We start from the raw sequence: 24,081 nt of genomic DNA on the forward strand, positions 1-24,081 counted from the left end.
GCAGGGGGAGCCCCCACCTTACTTCCCAGCCATGCAGAACTCAAGCAGCTTTGTTTGTTTCCCTGTAGAGCATTCAGCGACTATGTAGAGATTTGTATTGGATTTTATTTTTGCGTTTACATCCCCTTTACTGTTTCCAATTCCAGCTGCAGGGACAAAGATCATGGAGCCAGATTTAAACAGATAAACTGGGATTCTATTTGGTGGATTATTTTGCTGCAGCCACTGGTTCTGCAGAGTTGGAGAAAGTTTGTATAAAACAATACAAAAACTTTAAAATCCACATTAGATTACATGACAACACAGGACCCAGTGCAGTCTGAATATTCTTATTATTAATCATTTTTGCTGTATCGGCTTCTAGCAGATATTATTTGAATTGTGCTGTTTAGATAATTTATGATGATCCCTAAGCAGCCCAGATCACACTGAGCATGTGCACAGTCTTGGTCTTGCAAAGATGTTTAATAAAGTTCCAAGATGATGACCCCCTGTAGCCAACTTTGAAAGCATAAATTATTTGTTTGATTAGGCTTGTGGTGCAGTAAGTTCATGTTTATGTTTAGTATACAAAATACAGCATTTCTAGCCTTATTCTATTTTAGACTTTTCATTATTTGTTCTATCCCTTAGACCACATGTTGCGTTTTTTCTTTCTTTCAGTGATGTTTCCAAAATTAATGAAGGAATCGGTGATAAAATTGCAATGCTGCTTCAGTCATTAACGACATTTGTGACTGGCTTCATTATTGGCTTTATTAAAGGATGGAAGCTGACTTTGGTTATTTTGGCTATTAGTCCAATTATGGGACTCTCTGCTGCTATCTGGGCAAAGGTATGTGATGGGATGTTTGATTGATTAGCGTTTCCTTTAATGTATGTGTAAGACAGCTGAACATCACTAATGTATGAATGTATATATTTATTTATATCCTGGTACTTATGTACACAGAACTGTACAGCAGATACTTTGTTGATAGGGCCAGCCTACCCTGAGCGAACATATTTGTACATTTTACTTAATATAAAATGCATTCTAACCAAAAAATAAAAGATAGAGTGGTTTCAAACAAAAGGAAAATATCTCTGACCATAAATCCATGGGATTTCTTGCTATTATCTATAAAGATTCTTTAAAGGAGAAGGAAATTCTTTGTGCACTTCGGGGTGCCAAATGTTAGGCACCCCCAAATGATTGTATTGACTTACCTGAAACCCTGGGCTGGTGCCCCTATCAGCAGAAAACTGCGCCGGCCCGGGGTTATTCCAGCGAGCACCATGGGTCGATCCTCTTCCGGCTTCCTCCTTTTTCGCGTGGCTGCGCATGCACAGTAGAACGAAAAGCTGAACTCTAACTAAAAATTCGGCTATTTCATTCAAGCTTATATGCGTCTGACCCAGGAAATTTGAAGAAAGAAGAAGACGGAAGAGGATCGCTCCGTGGTGCTCACTGGTATAACCCCCGGGCCGGTGCAGTTTTCTGCCGATAGGAGCACCGGCCCGGGGTTTCAGGTAAGTATATACAATCACTTGGGGGTGTCTACTAACATTTGGCACCCCAAGTGTAAGAAGACCTTCCTTCTCCTTTAAACCATTTTCTCATCATGTTTAACAAAAACATTGAAATGTTTTAATCAATAGGTATTGTCTGCATTCACTAACAAAGAGCTCAAAGCCTACGCCAAAGCTGGGGCTGTTGCTGAAGAGGTTCTTTCGTCTATTAGGACTGTGTTTGCCTTTGGTGGTCAAAATAAAGAAATACATAGGTGAGAAATGATATGGCCCTGGCTTTGCTATGCCTTTCTGGTTTTCTTTCTCTGTATAATCTCGTCAAACTGTTGGAAACAGGATAGAAGGGACGCAACAGCTATACGATATAGTTTCTCTTTCCGTTCTGTTTATTTAGATGTTACGTTGTACTGTTACATTTACCAGGGAACATAGACTTTATGTTAAGTAACATAGAATGATCTTCACTACAATAAAACATTTACAGAGCACAGAACAAACGTGATGCAAAAAAACCATAAACAAACACTGTCTTTGCTGGCCATCCAAAAGCTATATGTTTCTCTTGTCCTGAATGCTTTTAAACTTTTAATCTGAGCCTGTGATTGGGATTGTATAACACACATGGGAAGTACAGGATGAGGTATATAATATTCATGCACGGAATCATTTTACTGTATAAATTTGTCATTTTAGTGTTTTTTTCACGTTCTCCTTTTTATAACCTTAGAAGGTTGTTTTTTTTTTTACTTTGCTACAAACCATCTTATCAAACATTTGTTAGAAAAACTGTTAAGAATTTGTACTCTTCTATACCCATCACAGGTATGAAAAAAATCTAGAGGACGCAAAAAAAATAGGAATAAAAAAAGCTATAACTGCCAATGTGTCCATTGGATTTGCTTTCCTAATGATATATGCAGCCTATTCACTCGCCTTTTGGTATGGTACCACCCTGATTATTGATGGAGGTTATACCATTGGCTCTGTTCTCACAGTAAGTCAGATATTCACAATAATAATAATAATAATGTTTTTGTTAAGAATCTGCCAGTACTTTAAATGCTATATTTACTTGTGTAGATTTGTTCATGTCAAAGACAATGTGTGTATGTTTTAAAAGAAGTACTAAGGAGCACTGCATACAATTTATGTGCATTTCCCATATTATATCCCATTTCCAATGGGTTATACCCTCTGCACAATGACTGATTAACGTGTACAAATATTGGGTTAAATAGGGCCTATTGATTGGATTATAATGATGGCAATGGGAGCCGACGGGTTGTAGGACCGCATCAACTAGCCAATGTGGTCCTCAATAGAATGAAAATTCAAACCTGCCTGATTGATATCTGGCTGATTTATGGCCAGATATCAATTGGGGAGACCCGTCAAAATCCCCCATACATTGGCAGATAAGCTGCCGAACCCATCTAAAGGACCAATATTGGCATCTTTAATATGTATGGCCATCTTTAGTCTGCAGATAAACAAAGCCAATGCCATACGATTGATTGTTATGGCTTTGCCTTTAAGGGCTAAATTTACTAAGCGGTGAAAATTCACCAGCGACGGCTTCGCAGCATCGCAACACTTCACCAGACGAAAATGAATTTTCGCTAACGTTACTTCTGCAATCAAAGCTAAGATGCGCTAGCGTTCAATTATGCCTAGTGCAACTTCATTAGAGGTCTTCGCTCAGGCTAATTTGCATACAGAGGGAAATTATAAAGTTACATGGACGTATATGTTGCAGCAAATACATTACACTACAGTCCAGGGAACCTTAATAAAGACAATAGAGTTGTTATATTGCCCTACACATGAGCCCACTGTATAATTTATGTTCCATGTGTTAGAAAATATATAAGGGAACCCAGTTACCCAAAAAAAGGACCTTTGCAGGGTATCACTCTGACAAAAGTAAAAGGCCCAGCGTTTTTTGTGACTTAGAAACTTTTTCCACTAAATATATGATGTAAATAACAGAAGAATGAGGAAGATCTATTCACTCCATTGCACTTCGTCTGGTCTGAGCTGGTGAAGGCAAAGAGGTAACGTTCAGTAAAATCCGCATCTCAGTGAATTTGCGGAGTAATGTCCATTCGCCGGAACAAAAATTGACCTGGAAATAGTGCGAATGAGTGCTGGCGTCTGTCGCTTTCGCTAGCTTGCGCCCGTTAGTAAATCGGAGAAGTGCCTGAAAGCAGTAACGCTGGCGAATCGTCACCAGCGTTAGTCACTTCGCCCTTTAGTAAATCTGCCCTCATGTATTAACCTTTAAAGGGCCATACCTTTAAAATCTGCTTGTTTTGCCAGGTCACGAAAGCAGACGTATGCACACTTACAGCTACTTACTATCAGTAGTTGAATCACTCTGGATACTAGTGATACTGTTTGACATTTTAGACTGTCCATTTGTTTATGAATAACCAAACGGGCAACCACTGTCTGCCCACGTACAGGCACCTCTCCCAATTAACTAATGTTTTGCTGTGTCCTATATCTTTTGATCTAGGTATTCTTTGCAGTCATCATTGGTGCTTTTGCTGTTGGACAAACCTCTCCAAATATTGAAGCTTTTGCCAATGCCAGGGGGGCAGCATACACAATATTCAACATCATTGATAATGTAAGTCTAATTGCAGTCATTTACGTAGGGAGTCATTTACAAGAGTAATTAAATCCACCATCCATATAAACATGTTTCAGAATAACTCACGAAATGTTTGTAATGTCTGATAGCTAATCCAGCAATATACTATATTGAATATTGAACATAACCTAATCTGAGTTATCTCACATGTGCCCCTTCAGCCTCAATGGAGGGTTATAAGTGGATTCTTGCACACCATCTCTCAGTTTAAAATTATTTAAGGATAATTGTTATTATTGTATTTGAATGTATTTATACAAATAATACATTGCCCAATGGACACCATCTTTGCTTGTATAATAATAAATCAGCTGCACATTTTTATACAGCGGTTCTCTTTCATCTTTTCCTCTACAGCAACCCAAAATAGACAGCTTTTCTAAAGAAGGCTTGAAACCGGACAAGATTAAAGGAGACATTGAATTTAAAAATGTTATATTCACTTATCCATCTAGAAAGGATATTCAGGTGAGTGGTGAGAGATCATACATCATCAGTACTTGTTTGTGCTCTTATACTTATCTTTTCACTGTATATGTTTACCATACCGGATTCTGTAATGCGTTATGGTTACAGATCAAGCATCTGTAACCACGTGTCATCAAAATGTGCGGGAAAATTTACAAGACTAACCAGCTAATGAGAATTTCAAAAATTATTAAAGGATCAATAGGGGAATTACTTTAAAGGGATACTGTCATGGGGAAAAAAAAATGTTCAAAATGAATCAGTTAATAGTGCTGCTCTAGCAGAATTCTGCACTGAAATCCATTTCTCAAAAGCGCAAACAAATTTTTTTATATTCAATTTTGAAATCTGACATGGGGCTAGACATTTTGTCAATTTCCCAGCTGCCCCAAGTCATGTGACTTGTGCTCTGATAAACTTCAATCACTCTTTACTGCTGTACTGCAAGTTGGAGTGATATCACCCCCCTCCCTTTCCCCCCCAGCAGCCAAACAAAAGAACAATGGGAAGGTAACCAGATAACCGCTCCCTAACACAAGATAACAGCTGCCTGGTAGATCTAAGAACAACACTCAATAGTAAAAACCCATGTCTCACTGAGACACATTCAGTTACATTGAGAAGGAAAAACAGCAGCCTGCCAGAAAGCATTTCTCTCCTAACGTGCAGGCACAAGTCACATGACCAGGGGCAGCTGGGAAATTGACAAAATGTCTAGCCCCATGTCAGATTTCAAAATTGAATATAATAAAATCTGTTTGCTCTTTTGAAAAATGGATTACAGTGCAGAATTCTGCTGGAGCAGCACGATTAACTGATTGATTTTGAAAAAAAAATTTTTCCCATGACAGTATCCCTTTTGAGATTTTTTAATAGTCAAATTTTTCGTGATTTTTGCATTCAAAGTTTAGTAAATAACCCACTTAGTCTTTAGTGTGTGGGTCCTCACCATCCTTGACAGGTCACAATTTGCACTGCAGAATTTGGGCTCAGGTTGGAAAGCGTGGGATAGTGTTTGGAGTGAGTGACCTTCTAGCTTCTAGTGAAAAAGGTTTTAGCTACAAAAACCTGGCAGCTTTAGTATTATATTGACCTTCGTTTTAATTAATTCTACTTTAATTCAAATTGTGTATGTGTGTGCGTGTGTGTGTACATTAGCAAACTAATAATGTTTCCCTTTTATATCTCTAAAAGGTTCTGAAGGGCTTGAACCTGAATATACCAAGCGGTAAAACCGTTGCTTTAGTTGGAAGCAGTGGTTGTGGAAAAAGTACAACAGTTCAGCTCATCCAGAGGTTCTATGACCCTGAAGACGGCGTTGTAAGTATTTAGTTTGTTTGCCTACACAAAAATGCTGTTCTCTGCTGATTCCTCATATTCTTGTGTGCATTAATAAACAGTAAAATAAATGGCATTACTTATCCTTCAGGGTAAAGGATGTCCTGGTGAACTTTCACAGTCTTAAGTAATTATGCTTCTTTATTCCTCAGATCACACTTGATGGACAAGACATTCGTTCTTTAAATATCAGGTACTTAAGGGAGATCATAGGAGTGGTAAGCCAGGAACCAATCTTATTTGACACCACAATTGCTGATAATATTCGTTATGGTCGGGAAGATGTGACAAAGGAGGAAATTGAAAGAGCAACTAAAGAAGCAAATGCATACGACTTTATCATGAAACTGCCAGATGTAAGTGCAATATTTTGCAGGTAGGCTCATGTTGAGCCACATGGTGTGCTATGTCCACTCCAAGCTTCTGTAGTTTGCCAGTACTTTACAAAATCAGTGGAGGGAGAATAGTACAGGTGTAAAACAAATAGCGCCGATAATGAGATATCTAATTAGGTTGGCACCATGGGGCTACCATTAATGTAATGTACACCATGTATTCTTTTTAAATATTTTTCATATAAAAGCTTCTTAATAGGGAGATATGTTCAGAGTTGGTCTGGCATGTCAAGGTAAAGGGAATTTAAACACAGGCCGAAGCAGGCAAAGCAAAAAGGAAATCTAACAGGAGACTGGATTATTAGTAAAAGCAAAGGGACCAAAAGTGATGGGGAGATGATCTGTGAAGCTAACAAATAAAACAAATGAATAGTCTTCAGTAAAGTTTCCTTTAATTTCTTGAAGTCTGTGTACAGAAAATGTACTCTTTAAAAACAGGGGCTCGTATATAATGATAGACATAAGCACTAGGTGAAACAAAAGTGCACAAATGTGGCATACACTGAACAGTTGTACCTAGATTTCTAGTGCATAGACATATATGAAGCACAAGAGAACTCTTTACTGCCTGCCTTGCACATTGCTCCAGCGCTCAGTAGTATTTGCACTCTTTAAAGTGCATGCTATTGAGTAAAGTGTGACTGTATGCCCATGTCCTGCTCAATCATGCAGAATCTGCTAAGATCGCTTGCGCTAAATTGTGTTATAATTACACTTGGATTCTGAAAAAAACTACATTGTGGGGAAAAAATGCGACCTATTGCATTCATAGTTTGCTTGTTGCAAATGAGGTTCTATGTATACAGAGCAGTATGTGGGTGATATAAGTACTTCATTATGGGGCCGATTCATCAAGGGTCGAATATCGAGGGTTAATTAACCCTCGATATTCGACTAGGAACTAAAATCCTTCGACTTCGAATATCGAAGTCGAAGGATTTAGCGCAGATAGTACGATCGTACGATCGAAGGATTATTCCTTCGATCGAACGATTAAATCCTTCTAATCGAACAATTCGAAGGATTTAAATCCAACGATCGAAGGAATACCCTTCGATCAAAAAAACTTAGGAAAGCCTATGGGGACCTTCCCCATAGGCTAACATTGACTTCGGTAGCTTTTAGCTGCCGAACTAGGGGGTCGAATTTTTTTTTAAAGAGACAGTACTTCGACTATCGAATGGTCGAATAGTCAAAAGTTTTTTACTACGAATCCTTCGATAGTCGTAGTCGAAGGTCGAAGTAGCCCATTCGATGGTCGAAGTAGCCCAAAAAAACTTCGAAATTAGAAGCTTTTTACCTTTGAATCCTTCACTCGAAGTTAATGAATCGGCCCCTATGTGTGTGTAAATGGAAATTCCTATATCTACCACATGAGCACACAGTTTAGAGGGCACGTGTTTTCCAGGTAAGCAAAGGCGACTAAAGGGGAACATGGCAGGAAAGTAAATATTACCAAACATGAATGGGAGTATGGGAAGCTCTGCATGCCTGAGAGTGTCTAATGATAAATAAACAAAACCCGGCTTTACCTACACTGTTCTTTTGCTTACAAAGTACTCTTGTAATATATGTGTTTTACTCAATTACAGAAATTGGAAACTCTTGTTGGAGAGCGTGGCACGCAGCTCAGTGGGGGACAAAAGCAAAGGATTGCCATTGCCAGGGCATTGGTTCGCAATCCCAAAATCCTCCTTCTAGATGAGGCGACATCTGCTCTGGATACAGAGAGTGAAGCTGTGGTTCAGTCTGCTCTGGATAAGGTACATTATTTTGACTCACTGTCTGAGAGTTCCAGTGTCTTTGATTGGCATCATAGTTCGATAATAAATTTGCCACCTAAATTTATCAAATAAGGGGTATAACTGGCCCTTGATGTAGGAGATCTTGTGCAGCACTGAAGAACATATGAGATAAAGTATATGATAGAGAGATAAATACTTGTCAGCTAGATAGGTCAGCTAGATAAAGATAAATGCAATAGGTAGATAAGATAGATAAAGGAATAGAAACAGTAGATGGATAGATAATAAGTTGGACTTTGGTACCTAATTAATTTCTCTAGTAGCCCTACCCCTGAAAGTTACCAGTTATATATCTGTTTTTTTTCTGCTTCCCTATATTGGTTACAGGCAAGAGAGGGCCGTACCACAATTGTAGTTGCCCATCGTTTGTCCACTATACGAAATGCAAATGCAATCGCTGGCTTTGATAATGGTGTCATCGTTGAACAAGGAAGCCATAAGGAACTAATGGAAAGAGGAGGAGTTTACTTCAACCTGGTCACTCTGCAGGTGGGAACTTCTATTGCCTGAGACTGGAGCATTGGAAGTATATTTTGTATTGGGTCTCTTTTTAGTATTCATAACCAGTTGTATCAGCCATGTCACTTGCTTGTGAATGCTGGGACATCCCCACAGTAATTCAGAACAGAGTAAACACTGGCACAATCCCGAAACGTTGCACGTTTGTTTAAAACCACTTTCATTAAAGGTACTTGCATCTAAATGTGCTCTTCCACATAGCTGTCAATCAGTCCTTCAGTTCGGAATTGAGCGCTGTTGCATCTATTGAAGCATGGTGCTTTGCAAACCTTGGTGCTACCGTCAGCTCCTGACCAAGCTGTAGCTGCAGGGTTCCCTCAGCCACCTCTGCGAATAGGCACAGCACATTTGCTGTTTAAGAATCGAATGAGACGGCAATGGCATTCTCACACCAAACAGACTGGGGCAATGTCACCCAATTTACAACGAAGTGCATGCACAGTTGCATCACTTTTGTGGAATAGAATGCAGTTTCACCGAACACAGCTCACAAGAGTCAGACACAGCACAATTGCATCGATTCAACACTGCATTGCTCACCCAATGACACGACTTCTAGGAAACAGTGCAGTGTTGGAAAAAACACGGTGATCCGAAAATGCACTTGGCTCACTGCTTATATCTCTACCTTAGAGTTATGGCACTCTAGTTCCACCTTCACAGGTATGGCACTGCAGCTACTATCAAACCAGCCTCGCATAAAATATGTGCAGTTTTTTTAACAGAACAATATATAAATTGGGCAAAGCACTGAGAACTATTAGCAGAATGCCTCAGTAAAGGATTATTGATCATCCAAAAGCCAGTCCAATGTCTAAATATTATCATCCTTGTGTTATTTTATATGATCAGACCGTGGAAACAAGTAAAGACACTGAAGAAGATTTAGAAACCCACATATATGAAAAGAAAATACCTGTTACTCATACCCATTCCAACCTGGTCAGGAGGAAATCCAGCCGAAACACAATAAAGAGCAAAGTCCCAGAAACAGAAGATAAAGAAGTGGATGAAGAGGAGAAGAAAAAGGTAACTGACATTTTGTGGCTCATCCATTGGATATTGTGCCAACCTATACTGTCTTGTTTCCATCCTGCTTCGGCTCTAGATATTTTTATTCTACAGGTCAGGCATCGCCATCTTGTTTGTTAGGTTTAGCACTGTGGTTTAGCGGTTATCACTGCTGGATTGCAGGCATGTGTTTGAATTGAAAAAGGGTATTAATGTTCTTGCTTTTTGTATTTAATAGGAGGAGGGTCCCCCACCTGTCTCATTCTTCAAAGTTATGAAGTTGAACAAGCCAGAGTGGCCTTATTTTGTGGTTGGAGTGATCTGTGCAATGATAAATGGTGCCACTCAGCCTGCATTTGCCATTATCTTCTCCAGGATTATTGGGGTATGAACAGATAAGAACACAGCCTACTTTCAAATATGTTATATTCCACTATTTAGTATTTGGGCTGGTGACCTTTACAATGGCAGATATAAAAAGGGATACTGTCATGGGAAAAAAAAATTTTTTTCAAAATGAATCAGTTAATAGTGCTGCTCCAGCAGAATTCTGCACTGAAATTCATTTCTCAAAAGAGCAAACAGATTTTTTTATATTCAGTTTTTATATCGGACATGGAGCTAGACATATTGTCAATTTCCCAGCTGCCCCAAGTCATGTGACTTGTGCTCTGATAAACTGCAATCACTCTTTACTGCTGTACTGCAAGTTGGAGTGATATCACCCCCTCCCTCCCCCCCCCAGCAGCCAAACAAAAGAACAATGGGAAGGTAACCAGATAACAGCTCCCTAACACAAGATAACAGCTGCCTGATAGATCTAAGAACAACACTCAATAGTAAAAACCCATGTCCCACTGAGACACATTCAGTTACATTGAGAAGGAAAAACAGCAGCCTGCCAGAAAGCATTTCTCTCCTAAAGTGCAGGCACAAGTCACATGACTGGGGGCAGCTGGGAAATTGACAAAATGTCTAGCCCCATGTCAGATTTCAAAATTTAATATAAAAAAATCTGTTTGCTCTTTTGAGAAATTAATTTCAGTGCAAAATTCTGCTAGAGTAGCACTATTAACTGATGCGTTTTGAAAAAAAACATGTTTTCCGATGACAGGATCCTTTTAAGTCTTCCTTCTGCATGCATCTACAAATAGCAAGTGACCTAGCGCACAACCCATTATAGTATGCTTAGAATATATTGTATACACACTCTTACCATCATATAAACAATGAAACAATGCATACTGTCAGTGTTCCTAATCAAGTATACTTTGGTACTTTCCATTAATGGATTGCACCCTGTTTCTGAAAACTGATTACAGGAATATGTAAAGTACATGTCTCCCTTGAGCATTAGCGCACCATGCTCTGCATCTAGGTCACTAACAATAAGTACAATGAAATATTGGTGATGTTATAACTAGAGGCAAGTATTTTTGTTTGGTCGTTTAAGTTTTCAGGGGTGTAACTAAAGAGGAAGCAGACTCTGCAGTTGCAAGGGACCTAAATAAATAAGCAATTTCAATACATTATTAGTAAAATAGCTCTACTTCCTTAAAGGAGAAGGAAAGGTTAACATCTAGCTACACCACATCAAAATGTTGTGCCCACAATGAGCCACACAGGCCCCATGTGTTATATGTATCTCTTTGTAAAAATCTAAGATCTGTCCTGTTTGCAGGTGTTTGCTGGTCCAGTTTCACAAATGAGATCTGAAAGCTCCATGTACTCTTTGCTGTTTTTGGCACTTGGTGGGGTATCCTTCATTACATTCTTCCTGCAGGTAAGTTATACTGTATATCACTCTGCAGAACACATGGAACAGTCTATTACTTTGTGTGTGTGTAGTGTGATGCTGTTTATGATAATCACATTATAAAATACCACTGTTTGTGCCTAGAAAAGCTGTTAGATAATAGGCAAGGCAGCACCACAATCAGCTATACTCACAGCATTAACCATGTCTTACTCAGCATGAAAAGCCTGATGCACTTTCCAGGGACAATTAATCTGTACAAATGTTGTCCATATTGTTCCTTCTGACAGGGATTCACCTTTGGGAAAGCTGGAGAAATTCTTACTATGAGACTGCGACTTGGGAGTTTCAAATCCATGTTAAGACAGGTATGTGACTACAGGAACATTTACACACTCAACAAATGGTACAGTTTTTTCATCTTAGGTGCTTCCTATAATTAGCAACCCTGTGGGGCTCATTTATCAACACTGGGCACATTTGAATAGCTTTTTAAAGCCAGCTGCAAATAGAACAATGAATTCAGCAATGTGATTGGTTGTTATGGGTTACTGCTAGGGTTGCCTCCTGGCCCGTACTTTACCGGCCTGGCCGGTAAAAATTATGGTTGATCCCAATGTTATTAATAGGGGAAAAATGCAAATATATAGGAAGGCCAGTATTTATTTGCAGAAAAGGTGACAACCCTAGTTACTGTCCATGGGCAAATCTACCCAGTGTTGATAAATGAGCCCCTGTGTCTCTTGAGTGAGAGCTTCCAAGCAAAGCCAGAACATAACCGAGGCTTGCACTAGTGCCTATAACTGGAATGATATAGCACTGCAGGTGTTGGGAAGTAAAAGGTTACATATCAGTGTTGCTTAAAGGCTCAGACTTGAATAAAAATGATCGCGAGCAGTAATTTCCCTGACGTTAAGTACAGCTTTGGGATCTCTAATCCTGAAACTCAGTATCCAGAAAGCTTGCAATTACAGAAAGGTCATCTTCCATAGAGTCCATTTCAAGTGAATGATTCTAATTTTTCTTTTTTTAATTATGCCCTTTTTCTCTGTAATAATAAAACAGTACCTTGTACTTGATATGGTGAATATTGCCTCTGTGCCTGTAATAAATATACAGGCTTCTCTCACCTATATATTTGTTTATTTGGATGTGCCGTATAGGTGAATGGCTGAAGGCAAACATGCATAGATATGGGGAACCACTAGTATCTCTATTGGTAACGTCTGTTTTTCATTGAAGGAAATCGGCTGGTTTGATGACTCCAAGAACAGTACGGGGGCACTGACGACAAGGCTTGCCACTGATGCTTCACAAGTTCAAGGGGTACGTCCTATGCACTTGCTGAGTTTCATACCACTGATATATTCAGTATATATGTGTACATTTTCCAATTTTCTACAACACAAAATTCTCTATTTTGTCCCATCAAAATTAATATTAAAGCTGTTTTATAATAATTACCACATTTTGTATTGAATTAAAATCCAATATTTGATGCCCATGACAAATCAGCTGGTTTTTAATCCAAAACGTAGAAACCTAACAAACCCCCGCTGGGCACTCAATTAATAATTAAGCTGTCGAGCATTTAATGGCAGCAGGACTACAGTTAATGGCTACAGATTTGGGTTTAGAAGGTTATAAGCAAACGTTTCCGAGAGCTATTTCACTTCAATCTTTATAAACAGAATTCAGGCAGTCTAATCTTAAATTCAATTACTAATTATATGTAGCTTTGTAACTATAAAACCAGTGCTTTCCTGAACCAAGTAAAGGTTATTGGCACACACTGTGCTTTCTCCACCTGCAGTGTGTGCCATTAGCCTCTAAGGAGACATATTGTGCAAGAAACAAGAATGTGCCAGTGCATTTTAAATACAAAAGGAATGTGGTTTAAAAAGCTTTGGGGTGATTCATTAGAAGTTTCTCCAAAAACCGTACTGGTCCCACCAATGTGTTCCACTTGGCACACTGCACTGTGTGAACCAACTAGGATGGCATATATGTATATCAGAAGATCAGATACAGGCAGAACCGAGACTAGCGATAAATAGGAAAAGAACTGAATGCAGGTGCACTGTGGGTAATAATAGTAACAGCAAGAACAGAGGGGCATTTTCCAACTTTGCTTTGAGTGCCATTGCACTTTGTCCCATCAGTGGAACCAGGAATCTTTGGACTGAACTGAATATTTTGTGGTGCAAATAAACTCCCTCTATTACTTTGGTTGCCACCCAGAAAGAGAGGCTTTTGGTATAAAATAATCTAATTAGATATGCCCCTTAAAATGGCCATAGATGTGCAGATTTTATTCTTTGTGTGACGATCTACCATTAACCATTCAGATTAAAATAAGTAGTTAAAGGAACAAATAAGAGGATGTTCTGGCCATTTCAATCGTATGAAAGTCAGGTCCAACAAATAGTAGTGAGTCAGTCACCCACTGATATCGTCAGATAGGCAATACATTGAAAGATCATATCGGTAGCAGACATACAATTTTTAACTGTCTATAACCAGCTTAAGAATAGTGCCTCCTAGTGATGTAACCTGCCCGCAACTTCCAGGTTCCTTTTATAGACCCGTGCTGAATGCCATACACAAGTACATCATAGAAAGTGCCAGGTTTATGGACCCCTGAACCTTTGTGAAAGCATGAAACCTTTAATCATTTGTGAGGGTAGCAGGTCTTTCTCTGAACAAATTATTGTTACAAAATTTTGAATATGTTCCCTCCACCAGGCAACCGGAACCAGACTGGCTTTGCTTGCTCAGAATGTAGCAAATCTGGGCACAGCCATCATCATATCATTTATTTACGGATGGCAATTGACCCTTCTCATTTTGGCGATTGTTCCAGTCATCGCTGCTGCAGCCCTGGTGGAAATGAAAATGTTCGCTGGACATGCAAAAAAGGACAAAAAGGAACTTGAAAAAGCAGGAAAGGTGAGTTACTAGAAATCTGCACCTACAGATGAAAAGCAACAGGATATAATGTGAAAGCAGCCTCTGGTTTTGTTGTTTTTGAGAATAGAAGAGAAAATGACAGTTGCAGCCTTTGCTGTATTAGAAAATAGAAGAGAAAAAGAACCTGAATAAAAACCATTAATAACGTCAGCTATATCCTTGGTTACTCTTAATATCCTTATATATGACAGTGGGGGAAAGGTTTCCTGCATTGATGTGAACTTGTAATGAAACGGTTGTGTTTGCGCGGTGACAATTTCACTTTGGAAAAAGTCGCTCCCGGATATGTAACAGAGAAACACTGTATTTATTCCTGGAATTTCTTTCCTTACAAGATTTCAACCGATGCTGTTTTGAATATCAGAACTGTTGTGTCCCTGACCCGAGAGAGGAAATTTGAAGCGATGTATGAGAAAAGTCTGGAAGGGCCTTACAGGTAATGGTATAATCACAATGGCGGCATTGCACCAGATAAGTCTTATATCTGTGGAGTGGTGTCTGGTCTTTTGTTTACAACATAGCTGGACCAGACCGGGCTACAAATAGCTATAAAATGTTGCTATTGGTAGCTTTTGTTGGCCAGACTCTAAATTTGCTTCAAGTCACACAGGAGGCCTGTACCACCATAATGTTATCTCTGTGCCCAGGCTACAAGCAAACATAGGTTGGTTCCTATTGCAGCTATTCCATCTTTAGCTGCCTGACACAGAGCTCCACCCAGTGCTGACTGCCTGTAAGGAGGCTGTAACATTACAGGGGGGATAGGGGAGGTAGGAATGAAGGTATCCAGTTAGTTTATGAAAAATGGAGGCTTAAGAAGCAAGCTGAAGCAATGGCCCCCTACTCGAGCAAAGGGAAGAAGACAAGTAATTATACATTCAGCTGAATATTTCAGGTAGAAAGGCATATATTAAAACAAAGGCATGGTGGCCCTTCAGTCAGCATGCCACAAGGTTGGCCCTGATGTACAAAGAGTGTGAAAGTATTCTACTATAGCTGTTTTTTGTGTATTTAAGTAACAGTGTACACCCACCCTATCAATCCTTGGTCTAATGGACTATTCCTGCATGTATTCCTACCTAAAATATGTTTTTCTTCAAGGAATTCTATTAAGAAAGCCCATCTCCATGGATTGACCTACGGTCTGTCTCAAGCCATCATGTACTTTGCCTATGCTGGGTGTTTCCGTTTTGGAGCCTATTTAGTGGCTGAAGGCTTAATGCAGTTTGATGAGGTTTTTCTGTAAGTATTTCTGTTCTCTGTACCTTTGCACGGATTCTCTTTCCAGCAGAATCTGTGGATGCTGCTTTTGATGTGGAATCATTAAATGGGTACAAGGTTTGCATCTTCTTGTCCATATGCTAGCACATGCAGGATTCATAGTAACAGGTGGAGCTGAAGTGTGATGGTTTAGATGGGGTGGAAAATTAGATAGGGAAGGAAGGCAGAGGATCAGAAGATGGGGGAGAATAAATAGTAGATGGTCTTAAGCAGAAAAAAGAGGGGGGGTTACAAAAGAGGGACAAAGGGGTTACAGCACTGGAGCACAAGAGACATTGTAAGGCAGACAGTATGAGTGGGCAGCTACTTGGTCTCACTTTGAAACAGTCAATGCAACTGGCCATACTCAGGCGGGTTTGCAGCACTTTTTGGTCTGGGACTGGAAAATCTCATCCGACAAGGAATGCTTAAGTCTGCAGTCCTTTCCCAATGGGTCTGGCCCCTTAGACCAGTGTGTCAGACCAGAATGTAGAACAGGAAGACAGACTGGCAGTAGGGGTTAGATAGAATGGAGCAGCAAAGAGGGGGAAAAGTCAGTATATATATATATATATATATATGTGTGGAAATGTTAGAGATCGTACTCGCAGGTCTTAAGTGTAGTAAGAAGATTTTTATTGTGGACAATCGCTGACTTGAGAAAGGCTGTTGTATCAGCCGAAACGTCAGCGATTGTCCACAATAAAAATCTTCTTACTACACTTAAGACCTGAGTGCGATCTCTAACATTTCCATCGATTCTACTGATTGAGGACTGCACCCAGGCACCGATGACCCCAGTATCATGAGTGCCGGTTCTTTGCTCTATATATATATATCTTTGTGTGGGCAGCACTCCAATTTTAAAGTTTGCCTCGAGTGCAATGTAAATAAATTAGATAATGAAGAAATGACCAGCAACACCGAGATATCTTGTGAATTACTGAAAGGCGTACTAAAAATCACATGAAAAGCCTTTTCGTGTGATTTTTAATACACCCTTCAGTGATTCACGAGATATCTCAGTGTTGCTGGTCATTTCTTCATTATATATGTGTATGTATGTGTGAATTAGAGATTTGGAAGTGGCCCTATGACCCTATGCATAGATACAAAAGGCCTAATTTACTAATGGGGGGAACTGATAAATGCAAAAAAAAAAAATCAAAATTTTCCACCTAATGCTGTAAGTACTGTTTGAAATGTTTGAATCATTTGAATATAATATTCAAAATATAAAATATATTCAACATAAAATAATCATTCTCCTAGACATTTAATAAGATAAGTGGTTATATAAAGCATGTTTTTTTCTTAGGGTCTTCTCAGCCATTGTGTTTGGTGCCATGGCCTTAGGCCAGACCAGCTCCTTTGCCCCTGACTATACTAAAGCCATGATTTCAGCGGCTCATATATTCAGCTTGTTGGAGAGAGTCCCACAGATTGACAGCTACAGCGACCAGGGCGAGAAACCAGTAAGTAATAGCTGAGTGATCACATTACAGCCAGGCAATGGCCCCAAGACTCTTTATACTGGATAAAGATATAGGCACAATGGAGGATTAAACCCTATAAATTGTATATTTCCCTTTGAATGTGTTTATATCTCCATTTGTCATTTACGTGAACCCTTTAGTACCCAGTAGGATGATTGACTGACACTGTCATGTGCTCATTCATTTCAGAAAAACTGCAGTGGGAACGTGGTATTCAAAGGGGTTAATTTTAACTACCCTACACGGCCAGACATAACAGTGCTGCAGGGACTGGATATCTCCGTAAAGCAAGGGGAGACGCTGGCCCTGGTTGGAAGCAGCGGCTGTGGAAAGAGTACGACCGTGTCACTACTGGAGAGATTCTATGACCCGTTTGAAGGAGAAGTGGTAAGTTTATTTGCCCGTGAGAAACATTTCCAAGGCTAAATCTGCAGCATTAGTATCAACAGGGCCCGATTGTCTCCATACTAATCACGTGCTTGTGTCTAGTTGGTAGACGGCCTTTCTGTGAGGAATCTGAACATCCAGTGGGTGAGGGCGCAGATGGGAATCGTCTCCCAGGAGCCCATTTTGTTTGACTGCAGCATTGGTGACAATATCGCTTACGGGGATAACAACAGAAAAGTGACGCAAGAAGAAATAGAAACAGCAGCTAAGGAAGCCAACATCCACAGCTTCATCGAATCTCTTACTGATGTAAGTTGCCTGCGGGGCTGCTTGGAACACTGGAAACAAAACATTGACTTTTTTGTTGAATTGTTGTAATTATACATCATTCACATCAATCCTTGCCCCAGTGGAGCTTACAATCCCTCATTCATACACAAAGTTTAAATATATAACGAGCCGATTTACATGTTTTTGGGGCAAGGTTTCATGATCAGTGTTCTAGGTGCCGTCATGCCGGAGGCGGAAACCTAAATATTTGTCTGCCATTAAACAGGTACTCAATTATCCAACAAGATGTATCCATCATCCTCCTGCTGCTTTACTGAGCAGACGTTTCCTGGCGAATATCCTTCATACAGTTTTGTTAACTTTCTCATTTCTCCCGTCTGATATTAGAAATACAACACCCGCGTGGGAGATAAAGGCACCCAGCTCTCAGGGGGACAGAAGCAGCGTATAGCCATAGCAAGGGCTCTGATTCGGAAACCCAAAATCCTTCTGCTGGACGAGGCCACCTCTGCGCTCGACACAGAAAGTGAAAAGGTAATGTCGGCACAGGCACATTCACATTCTCTGCGTAAATACAATTAAAATAAAGGGAATTTTACACTTACATATAGATGAGGAAATAGACATTTCCTGATCTAGGAAGACACTTCTGCACCCATTCAAGTGGGAAACTGCAGTTCACTGATTAAAGGGCATGTAAAGGCAAAAAAATAAAATCCCATTTTTACTTTCTCTAATGAAAAAGAAACCTATCTCCAATATACTTAAATTAAAAAATGTGTACCGTTTTTATAAGAAACCTGACTGTATTCAGTGAAATTCTCCCTTCATTTACTGCTGTGGATAGGAATTGTCAGACGGTCCCTAACTGCTGAGCAGGGAAACAATCATACTTATGAACAGCAGGGGGAGCCCCCGCCTTACTTCCCAGCCATGCAGAACTCAAGCAGCTTTGTTTATGACGATCCCTAAGCAGCCCAGACCACACTGAGCATGTGCACAGTCTTAGTCTTGCAAAGATGTTTAACAAAGTTACAAGATGGTGACCCCCTGTAGCCAACTTTGAAAGCATAAATCATTTGTTTGATTAGGCTTGTGGTGCAGTAAGTTCATGTTTATATTTAGTATACAAAATACAGCATTTCTAGCCTTATTCTATTTTAGACTTTACATGCCCTTTAATGCAACAGTAACACCATAAAGTGTTTTAAAGGAATGACAATACAATGCAGTGTTGCCTTGCATAGGTAAAAATGGTGGGTTTGCTTCAGAAATACAACTATAGTTTATATATGGCTGCGGTGTGGCCATTCAATCACAGGAGACAGTAGATAACAGATAAGTTCTGAAGAATCCCATTGTATAATACAGAGTATATCTGTTATCTGCTGTGTATCCTTTTTTCCTTTTTCAGCTTTGAATGGCTGCCCCCATGGCTACACAGCAGCTTATTTACATAAACTATTATAGAGTTTCTGAAGCAAACACATCAGGTTTAACAGAACAGCATGACAGTACTTTATATTTTCATTACTTTAAAAGACTTTCATTTTTTGTTGTTACTGTTCCTTTTACTTTCTGATTGGTTGTCTCAGATTGGAGAAGCCCCACCCATAAAAACATGTAATAACAAAACAATTAGCTTAAATTTTATTTTCATGTTATTCAGTTGATAATATACATATAATACACGAAAGCCATGAATATCTTGTAAATTGTATCCTTATAAACGGTCACTAGTGACATCATCAGTTATAAACGGTGAGTAGTGATGTCATTTTTGTCACATGACTCACTGAAATTTGTGTATTATAATAAATAAAGTACCCCTTGTTGAAAAATATGAGGATATTAGAAGTTACCTCGGAGATCCAAGGCCTCGTGCTTTATATGGTCATGGAACTCTTTGCTGACTTATAATATCCTTATATTTTACAATAGGGGGTACTTTATTCACTATATTATGTACCTATACAAGAAATCATAGACTGTATAGAAACTACCACTAAGACAAGTAGAAAACTAGAGCCTTTCAGCACATTACGTCAATAGCACCAGGTGCGTTTTAACCCATGCTCAACTTTAGCTTGTGCTGACAGAATGGAGGAATAGGCAATTAGGGAACTCACGATGGTTGTAATGGTAGGGTCAGCCCCATCAGATTTACTAAAGGGCGAAGTTGTCGGCGCTAGTGAAAATTTGGCAGAAATAACATCCGCAGGGAGATGAAATGCTCACACTGACAAATTAACTCTAGTGAAACATCGCCAGCATTCGGCTACCGTGACTTAACTTCACATTTTAGTGAATTAACATAGTGGTAAGGAATTTGCACCTGGTGAAGTGGCACGGAGTCTGGTGAAGTCTTCACAGGTGAAAATTCGCACCGAGTGAATCTGCCCCCTAGTGTAATATGTGCCATTCCACTAAGGGCCCATTTATCAGAATCCGAATTTTGACTGAGTATTTAAGATTAAAATGTCCAACCAAACTAGGATACACTATTGGACCTCATTTATTATTAATAAAAGCACAATTTTTTTTGTATCAGGTAAAAACTCCAAATCGTAGGGGTTTTTTTGGGGTTTTTTTTTCCTCCGAATCGAAGTTTACCTGAAAAGCCTAAAATAGTCTGATTTTTGGGCTAAATCCAGTGCAGACCACAGAAACTCTCTCTGGGACCTCTCCCATTGACTTATATACAACCTCGCCAGGTCTAAGATTCGAAGATTTTCAGATTCTGACTTTTCCATCCACAGGGTATAATAAATCTCAAAAAAAATCAAATTTTTTTGAGTTTTTGGCATTTGGACTTTAATAAATAGCCCCCTTAATGCGATACTCACATATCTTATCTACAGGAATGAGCCAGTATCACCTCAAACCCTGCAATAGTCTTACTTTATAAATGTAAGCCTATAACCCCACCCTGGCTCCCAGTTACTTTCCTGCGTCTGATTCAGTCATGTCTTATTGCTGCTGTGATGTCAGGCCTGGGGACAGGGCAGAGACCCTACTAGAGCAGCTTTTTTGTTCAAGGAACAGTTCAGTGTAAAAATAAAAACTGGGTAAATAGGCTGTGCAAAATAAAAAACGTTTCTAATATAGTTAATTTGCCAGAAATGTAATGTATAAAGGCTGGAGTGACTGGATGTCTAACATAATAGCCAGAACACTACTTCCTGCTTTGCAGCTCTCTTGGTTTCCACTGATTGGTTACCAGGCAGTAACCAATCACTCACTTGAGAGGGGGCCATAACTGTTGCTTTTGAATCTGAGCTGAATGCTGAGGATCAATTGCAAACTCACTGAACATTTATGTCCCATGTGGCCCCCCTTCAAGTCACTGACTAACTCAGAGTTAGAGAGCTGAAAAGCAGGAAGTAGTGTTCTAGCTATTATGTTACACATCCAGTCACTCCAGCCTTTATTATACATTACATTTTTGGCTAACTAACTATATTAGACACATTTTTTATTTTACACAGTCAATCTATTTACCCAGTTTTTATTTTTACACTGAACTGTTCCTTCACGTCAAGCAACTCACAATAACTACTCGTTTCTGTTGAAACCAACAGGTTGTGCAAGAAGCACTGGACAAAGCCAGAATGGGCCGCACGTGTATTGTCATCGCTCATCGACTATCGACCATACAGAATGCAGATAAAATAGCCGTCATACAGAATGGAAAGGTGGTAGAGCAAGGGACACATCAGCAGCTCCTTCAGCTCAAGGGCGTTTACTTTTCTTTAGTGACTATACAGCTTGGCCACTCCTGAGAGAAGAGCCGATTACAACCTGACACCGCCACTCAGGAAACGCCACTCACAAAGATGGATCCTGTTTCCTGTCCAGTTGCTGCTAAACAGTGAGAAATCTACTGCTCGTGTCACTCCTTGTGACTCCGACTACTACGGATAGTGTCAGTCCGTATAACCTGAAAAGAACGAGAAAGATCACAGTTGGGGGGGGAACATATGTTTTTGTTATTTCAGGAAATGTATACTAATTATTTGCCTTATCAATACTTTTATATACCGTTCATATTTTTCTATGTACAATACCTCAATTATTTGATAATTATTTCTGTGTGATGCGCATCAAGCACTCCTGCCTTACGTTCCAAGTATTTCTTGCTTTTTATTAATCAGGCAAGTCCTTGATTAAAGTTTGCTTAGCTCTTTTGTCATGACTTGTTCTGTATATACAAACGTATTCACGCCAAAAAACTTTCTGTGAAAGATGTGCATAATGGTCAGCACGGCTTTCATTGGCAGTGTGTGTGTGAGTTTGTGTGTATGTGTTTCATATGTGTGTAGTGTGAATAAACATCCGGACCATCACCGGACCCTATGAATCACCAATTTATTCTAATAATTCGGCATTGCTAAAAAAACTGAAACCAACAAAAAAATAAATAAATCTGCTTAAAACCACAGGTATGGGATCTGTTATCCGTAAACCCATTATCCAGAAAGCTCTGAATTACAGAAAGCCCGTCTCCCATAGACGCCATTTTAGCCAAATAATTCAAATCTTATTTCCTTTTTTCCGGTAATAACAAAACAGTACCTTGTACTTGATCCAAACTAAGATATAATTAATCCTTATTGGAAGCAAAACCAGCCTATTGGGTTTATTTAATGTTTATATGATTTTCTAGTAGACTTAAAACATGAAGAACTAAATTATGGACAGATTCCTTCCGGAAAATCCCAGGTCCCAAGATATATATATATATGTCTATGTCATAATTTTGGAATAAGGCCCTTCAAACGTCTTGCCATCAGTCTTTAGAGGTTCAAGAAGACCTCCAGGGTTTTTGAATGGGCAGAAAGTAACTTGTAGTAATAAGATTGCTGATCACTTTAAAGGGGTTGTTCACCTTTAAATTAAAGGGCATGTATTGGCAAAAAAAAATAATCACATTTTACTTTCTTTAATGAAAAAGAAACCTATCTCCAATATACTTTAATTAAAAAATGTGTACCGTTTTTATAAGAAACCTGACTGTATGCTGTGAAATTCTCCCTTCATTTACTGCTGTGGATAGGAATTGTCAGACGGTCCCTAACTGCTGAGCAGGGAAACAATTATACTTATGAACAGCAGGGGGAGCCCCCGCCTTACTTCCCAGCCATGCAGAACTCAAGCAGCTTTGTTTATGATGATCCCTAAGCAGCCCAGACCACACTGAGCATGTGCACAGTCTTGGTCTTGTAAAGATGTTTAACAAAGTTACAAAGCTACAAGGTTTGATTAGGCTTGTGGTGCAGTAAGTTCATGTTTATATTTAATATACAAAATACAGCATTTCTAGCCTTATTCTATTTTAGACTTTACATGCCCTTTAAGTAGCACACATAGAACATACATTTTGTAAAGTGGACTTGCATTGGATTTGCATTAGGTATACTGAATTGTTTTATGCATGGAAAGCTATAGGTACTTTGCATTGGTGCTGTATTGATACATTTACAGCCACAAGGTGCAGCAGTAAAGTTTGTAATATTCAGTGCAATCACAAGTGGGATGTACCCAGGTTATTGATAATGTAACTTTTTTGCAGGGGGGGGTTGTTGTAGTACTTAAAGGAAACTATACCCCTCAAACAATGTAGGTCTATAAAATTATATTGCATAAAACAGCTCATGTGTAAAACCCTGCTTCATGCAAATAAATTATTTTCATAATAATATACTTTTTTTTAGTAGTATGTGCCATTGGGTAATCATAAATAGAAAACTGCCATTTTAAAAAATAAGGACTTCCCCCTGGGATCCTAAAATTCACAGTGCACACAAACAAACCAAACAAACCATACATGTTAGGTCACATGAGCCAATAAACACACAGAGTTCTGTCTTTTGCTTCAACACTTCTTCCTGTTACAGTTAGAGCTGCAGTATTTCTGGTCAGGTGATCTCTGAGGCAGCACACAGACCATCACGAAACGGTGGTTCAAGGCAAGAGATGTAAAAAGGCAATATTTACTTAAATATATATTCCAGTTTGGTAAGATAATTTAATATACCACTTAATTTGATATAAAATCTCTGTTGCTTAAGTATTCATTTTGGGGGTATAGTTTTCCTTTGAATGCAAAGATAAAGTCTGTGCTGTTTGAGACATGGGAAAGCCATGCGCTCACCAATAAAGGGATAATTTGCACCTCAGGTATAAATTTGGAGTCCTGACTGTCATTAACAGAATA

At 39.2% G+C, this 24,081-nt stretch overlaps 1 protein-coding gene across 1 annotated transcript in view; it reads left to right on the forward strand.

Moving 5' to 3' along the window:
- Positions 1-22,051, forward strand: part of abcb1.L (ATP binding cassette subfamily B member 1 L homeolog) — a 43,965-nt gene extending 21,914 nt beyond the window's left edge. Inside the window, 25 exon segments of the mRNA NM_001087925.1 lie at positions 664-835; positions 1,642-1,766; positions 2,335-2,506; positions 4,031-4,144; positions 4,526-4,636; positions 5,831-5,956; positions 6,127-6,330; positions 7,962-8,132; positions 8,502-8,663; positions 9,546-9,722; positions 9,943-10,089; positions 11,386-11,487; positions 11,751-11,828; positions 12,703-12,786; positions 14,206-14,409; positions 14,766-14,866; positions 15,532-15,584; positions 15,587-15,613; positions 15,616-15,622; positions 15,625-15,672; positions 17,009-17,165; positions 17,376-17,573; positions 17,676-17,882; positions 18,252-18,398; positions 21,446-22,051. Coding sequence (NP_001081394.1) covers positions 664-835; positions 1,642-1,766; positions 2,335-2,506; positions 4,031-4,144; positions 4,526-4,636; positions 5,831-5,956; positions 6,127-6,330; positions 7,962-8,132; positions 8,502-8,663; positions 9,546-9,722; positions 9,943-10,089; positions 11,386-11,487; positions 11,751-11,828; positions 12,703-12,786; positions 14,206-14,409; positions 14,766-14,866; positions 15,532-15,584; positions 15,587-15,613; positions 15,616-15,622; positions 15,625-15,672; positions 17,009-17,165; positions 17,376-17,573; positions 17,676-17,882; positions 18,252-18,398; positions 21,446-21,646 — 3,295 coding nt within the window. The 3' untranslated portion in view covers positions 21,647-22,051.
- Positions 22,052-24,081: the final 2,030 nt, after the last annotated feature.

The sequence above is a fragment of the Xenopus laevis genome, chromosome 6L (assembly GCF_017654675.1).
Source record: "Xenopus laevis strain J_2021 chromosome 6L, Xenopus_laevis_v10.1, whole genome shotgun sequence".
NCBI lineage: Eukaryota > Metazoa > Chordata > Amphibia > Anura > Pipidae > Xenopus > Xenopus laevis.